General features: G+C 42.0%; 1 protein-coding gene across 1 annotated transcript; it reads left to right on the top strand.

Annotated features, from left to right (window-relative positions):
* Nucleotides 1–434: 434 nt before the first annotated feature.
* On the top strand, nt 435–4,717 carry LOC306915986 (uncharacterized protein). The gene is made up of 6 exons (XM_079493693.1): nt 435–486; nt 1,141–1,308; nt 1,812–1,905; nt 2,928–3,087; nt 3,738–3,890; nt 4,454–4,717. Exons 2-6 carry the CDS (start codon nt 1,178–1,180, stop codon nt 4,642–4,644), a joined length of 729 nt encoding a protein of 242 aa, XP_079349819.1. The 5' UTR covers nt 435–486; nt 1,141–1,177; the 3' UTR covers nt 4,645–4,717.
* Nucleotides 4,718–6,000: the final 1,283 nt, after the last annotated feature.

Genomic DNA, 6,000 nt, shown 5'->3' with positions numbered 1-6,000 from the left:
TGTTTCACCTCGCTGTATGGCGTGCCAATTTTTGTTTTACACCTCTGCTGCTTAGCGGACAGTGTGGTGTTGTAGAGGAGGTCTCCCCGGACATGTGCGTATGTCACACTAGTCGATACATAGCAGGGATTTTTGTCCAGTGTCCACTTTATAAAGTCCATGCACTCCAGTGAATGGACTTGGGCACTCCAGTGCATGGACTTGGGCATTTATCCATTTAGATAACTTTTTTACGTTATTTAATTACTTATTTTTACACAGAAACATAATGTGTGTCTTCACAATAACTGTAATGTAATAACAATACTAATAATGTAATGTAATAATTATTTAATTAACCACGCTTTTATTCTGAAAGCAACCGGATGTCTTAAATTTGCTAGCTCTCTGGCAGGAAGTTCTAGATTTGCCAAAAGAACGGAGCCACTTCTCGCGCGATTTCCATATCCCACAGGAAGCATCATGCAACAGACCATTCACTATTTGGTAAGTTGTCAATTCTCGCAAAAAATATATAATTGCAGTTTTATCTGTGACTGATTTTATCACTGCACCTCAGTTAATCTTGTGAAAATTATTATTTGATATTTTTCATATGCTCATTTACTAGTTAACTTTGATGCTGAGGCTGTATTATAGGAGTCAGAAGTTTCAGGATTCATAGGATCAACGTGACTGTTTTCTTAAGTTTGTCTAAGTAGACAACAAACTAGCCCCTCTCGGGACCCTACGTTAAAGTTTAGGTTGGGGTCCAAAGGAGCTCAACCCGGGGGGTCCGGAGACGGGCTAACAACAAACATGACTCAGCCACAATATTCACTTTGAAGTGAAAGCATTCAGACATTGGGATGTAGTGGCAGCGGTGGCCGAACGGATTGCGGAGCGGTCTTGATACCGGAAAGTCGCCAGTTCGAATCAGCGGTCCGACACGTTAAAATTACCACCGCTGAAGTGCCCTTGAACAAGGCATTGAACCACTACGATGAAATGTTCTATGAGCAGGGCCTGGCTGGAAACAAGTTCTTGAGCTTAGCCCAGATACCCTGGGTAAATATAGTAATCATTTCATGTGAACTGCATATGTATCACTGCATTGAACTCATTGTTTATGTCACTGATTTCCCTCATATTGTTAAACAGGTGATGGTTTCAGTTCTTTAACCCCTTATATGCTGCCATGGGAGACCTGTTTGCTTGTGAGGACCCGGCCCTCTGGAGAAGCATACATGATAAATACTGGGAGGTGGTGGAGTCCAAGTCACTGGGGAAAAGCAAGAAATCTGGAAGACTGCTGAGCCTAGACAAATGGTAATTACAGTCTGACATGTTCACCTTCATTTCTAGTGGTCTGTTATTATCACAGGATTGAGTGTGCAGAGTGTGCTCGGTGGTGCAGTGGTAAAGTCCCTGCACTCCACCAGGGAGGTTGTGGGTTCGAATCCACTGTGGTGCATCCGGTTTTGTCGTCCGTCTATGTGAACACAATTGGCCCGTATTCGGGAGAAGGAAGCCGCATGGGGAGGGTGATATTGGTCCTTCATTGCATGTACTCCTGCGGGCTGGGGTGGCACCTGTCAGCGGGGAGCGTGAGGAGTAGGATGAAGGCTCTGCGTCCTCCTGGTGGCTTCACCTCACTGGCAGGTGAGTCAGGTGGATGCAACAGCAGTGACAACACAGAATCTTGTGTGGGGAGGAATTCATTGGCATGACGACTAGTAAATTGGGGAGAAAAGGGGCTAAAAAATAATTGTGTGTGCAGTCAGTCTATTTACAAGAATAAAGGCAAAATAATTGTCTCAATCTTTACCCAGGTATCAAGAGGAGCTACCAAAAGCCATTATTGGCAGACCTGACAAATATGTCACGCTGTCAGAGCTTGTGAAACTGATGGAATGGAAACTCACCGTAAGTATTGTATAAAAATCACACCCGTGTGAAGTGAGGGGCACTCTTATCATCGTACATCATCATACATCATCTCATTCCGGCCAATCAGAATTTGCGTCCTCACCTTCGTCTTCAATGTTTGTGTTACGCAATGTTTGTGTTTACACAAACACTCAAAATTGTCCATTCATTGTCAATGGCATTAAATGTTTGTGTTGGGGCGACTGTGGCTCAGGAGGTAGAGCAGGTCGTCCAATGATCCGTGGGTCGGCGGTTCGAATCCCGGTTCCTCCTGTCTACATGTCGAAGTGTCTTTGGGCAAGACACTGGACCCCAAGTTGCTCCCGATGTGCTGGCTTCCGCTGCAATCGGTGTATGAATGTGTGTATGAATGGGTGAATGTAATGCACCTTGGAAAAAGGTGCTATATAAATGCACCATTTACCATTTGTTAGGACAAAGTTTGTGTTTACACACACACACTAAAAGCTGGACATAGGAGGGGCTATCGCCCCTCAAAAATTAAACGGTCACAATGATTCCAAGTGAGTTCAGTATATCCAGTCAATACCTTTTCTTTCCCCCATATTCTTGACCACTTGAACCCCAGCATCAATCCATATTCTGGGGGGAACATCAGGCAAAAACGAATCACACTTCACACCCGTGTGAAGTGAGGGGCGCTCCTCTTGTCATCATACATCATATATTGTGTACATTACATTCCCTAGTCGGCCAATCAAATCATCACAAATGTCATTCTGGCCAATCACAATTTGCGTTTTCACTTTTCTGTCCTCAATTTTATGTTCAATGTTTGTTTACACAAACACGGAAAGCTGGGCATACCCCTCAAAAAATCGGTCCAAGTACAAAACCAACTCGGGTCCAGAGGGTTTAAGTCGTTATAGTGGCATATGATACTAAAGCATAAGTTTTCTGCTACTCTAGTTTTTTAATCTGCTGTAAAAAGGACTCAGTGATTGTGATTTCAATAATGTCAACTATCCTCTCCTTGACTGGCCCCCATGTTGCTGCAGAGGGGGAAGTTCCGGCCACGGCTGCAGCAGCTGGTGGCTTCCAACACTGAGGAGACGGTGGAGAAATGTTCCCGAAAGGCCTTCAGTCTACTGCCAGACACGCAGGCTGCCATCACCGAACTGAGCTCCCTCAAAGGCCTCGGCCCAGCCACCGCCTCAGGTTAGCTCTACAAGCACTACATTCTGTCGGAGGGGTAGGATGGGCGATATGATGACTTAAAATCAATATAACGATTATTTCAAACCTTTGCCTCAATTACAATTAATTAACGATTGTAAAAAAATAAAAATAAAAATAGTGAAAACTGAAAATAGATTATTTACAAGCAAATTTTCAAATGAGTCAGTGAAGTTAAAATAGTAAAAGGTGCTGTTGTATCAGATGGGATACATCGGATAAAAAAAATGGGAGATCTGGACACTCGTAGTTAAAAAATAGAACAGCCTTTATTATACCAACATGTTTCAACCTCACTCGGTCTTCATTAGGGCTCATTTTTTAATTAACTGGCTTCTCCACAGCCCTATCTGAGGGCATAGAGTACATACTTTAACATTGGTAATGACGGCTTTGTACGTATACGTACATCGAAGCATATCTGCTTTTAGTGGAGTGGTCATTAACAAATATGCCCAGAGAAATTGCCACCACATTAATGACATAAGAGATTGGTTTGTCATTACGTACACTGAATAAAGCATACACTGTGGGACTGAATGGCCTCTGTTAAGTTCCCATTCAGGAATCATCCTCTCTATAGCCTATGCAGTTTAGCTTGGCCTATGACTGACTGTCCATTTTTTTTAAAGCTGTGCTGGCAGCGGGTGCTCCAGAGCAGACTGCGTTCATGTCTGATGAGGCTGTGGAGAGTGTGCCTGGACTGAAGCCCATCCAGTACACGGCCAAGCACTACTCTATCTACCTCAGCAAAATGCTCCAACGCACCGAGAGGCTTAACAAAGGTGAGACGGCCACAGGGATATTAGGGTGGGTTTAAATACTTCTGCATTCGTCTGCCGTGGCAATTGTAGTCCTTGATTTACGACGCCGGTGGCTAAATGTGCAGCCTACACATATTGTACTCTGTGCTACAAGGATACAAAATGGGCCAGCAACAAACCAATTGATTTATGTTTATGAAGGGAAGTCACCTTATTATAGAGTTTTCCATAAACTGAAAGTGCAATTGCTTTTGTGTGTGTGTGTGTGTGTGTGTGTGTGTGTGTGTGTGTGTGTGTGTGTGTGTGTGTGTGTGTGTGTGTGTGTGTGTGTGTGTGTGTGTGTGTGTGTGTGTGTGTGTGTGTGTGTGTGTGTGTGTGTGTGTGTGTGTGTGTGACCACAAGATGGTACAGTACATGTATACTGATTAGGGCTGCAACTATCGATTATTTTTTATTGTCAACAGTTTTCGATTAATCGAGAAGTTTATTAAAATTTTTCCGCTCAGTGATTTTGCGCTAACCTATGAAAATAGAAGGCATTACTGTTACTAATACTGAACTTGATCGGTCTTCTCTCTTCTTAGTGGACGGCCAGCATGACTGGACACCCCACAAGGTGGAGTTGTGTCTGTGGGCTTGGGCAGTAGCTAAGCTAAAGTTGCAGCTCCCATTCCTTGGGGAAATCGATGTCAAGAATCTGAGCAGCAGTAAGAAGGAAGAGTCATTAGACTCCGATGATGAACAGAGACGACGCAAAAAGCTGAGGACCAAATAAACAGCCACGCCATAATATTTCATCCAGTGTCTTATTTGTTGAGTTAATAAATATTTTATGCTTGGTGATTGCATTTTGTTTCCCGGCGTAACTCATTGGGTGAACAGTCTGAATGTGAATGTTTTGTAAAAGCCTCTTCACCTAATTTCCATGATAAATGATGCGCTCTTTATATAAAAATGTGCAAATGCAAATGTAGCTTTTGTGCACGTGCAACTCTTTCAAATTGACACATCAGGGTCAATTTTCACATAATGTAGAGTTGAAAAAGGAAAAAACTCCAGCACAGTTTTTGCAGTTGAAAAATGTATTAATGGAAAACACAACGTTTCGGTCTATGCAACCTTCATCAGACTATCTTCAGTACGTCGGACCCTCGGTTGGCCGCCTCCTACGCACCTGTCGCCTGTAGGTGTGCAAAAGCCTTGCTTTATACAATTTTGTAGAGTTAAAATAACACTCAGGATGTTACTGTGTGTGTTGGAGTTTGAATCTACTGCTTCTAATCCAAATAAACACAAGCTGCATGATGATGAACTGTTAAACAAACAAAACAAGGGAAGCAGTGGAATCATGGAGATGTTGCCACAGTATTGTTCTTTATTTATATTGTTTCTAAATTAAAGCAAGTACAATGAACAGTACAAAATAAAACCAAAATATATATATATATACAATATAAAATGGTTCTGTTCAGAACATTTAAAAAGTACAATTAGATCATGAAATAATTAATGAGGACTTTGATATAAATGATCCATATTTATGTAAATTTAGGTTTCCTTTAGTTTCTTCATGACCCAGAGAAAAATAGCTTTTTTTGTATTACTTTTTTGTAAACGCTGTATTAGTACAACCTCTGGTCTGGTTTGGAGATTAAACCTCCTAAGCTTGGCACCATTTTATTAATGCAAATAAGCAGCTCATGAAAACTACCACAGCAGCACAGATATGACTTCATACCAAATTATAGCACGGAAAAAACACTTGTTTCAAGAGTTGACTCAAGTTATACTCATGGCATCCGATGGTCCGCTCCGTATTTGTGAACGTTAACAATAATGCTCAAACTAAAAACTGAAAAACCATACTAGACTTGCTTCCTTTTGCCTTTTTATTTTTTAACCAAGTCGCATCTTGTTGCCGACTTGTCGACTAATAAAGACCACAATGACATTGGGCGGCATTGAATTACATAGTAACTTTAAACTGAAATGTAGTGGAATTGCCCTTTAAAGTTGGATAATGAGTGGCAGTGGCACTCTTGCCATTTCAGTGTACTAAGTCTTCAAAGTTGTGTCCTGGGACCCCTGTCTGGCCTTCATTGTGTACCTGGTCCACCTTTTATTTTAATGC

The sequence above is a fragment of the Electrona antarctica genome (genome assembly GCF_951216825.1).
Source record: "Electrona antarctica genome assembly, chromosome: 22".
Taxonomy (NCBI): Eukaryota; Metazoa; Chordata; class Actinopteri; order Myctophiformes; family Myctophidae; genus Electrona; species Electrona antarctica.
Note: the sequence above shows the minus strand (reverse complement) of the source record. Positions and strands in the feature narration are given on the sequence as shown.

Coding starts and splice junctions, on each gene's coding strand:
- LOC306915986 (XM_079493693.1), top strand. CDS start 1,178: ATGGGAGACCTGTTTGCTTGTGAGGACCCGGCCCTCTGGAGAAGCATA. Junction 1,906..2,927: donor TGATGGAATGGAAACTCACC/GTAAGTATTGTA, acceptor ATGTTGCTGCAG/AGGGGGAAGTTCCGGCCACG. Junction 3,891..4,453: donor CACCGAGAGGCTTAACAAAG/GTGAGACGGCCA, acceptor CTCTCTTCTTAG/TGGACGGCCAGCATGACTGG.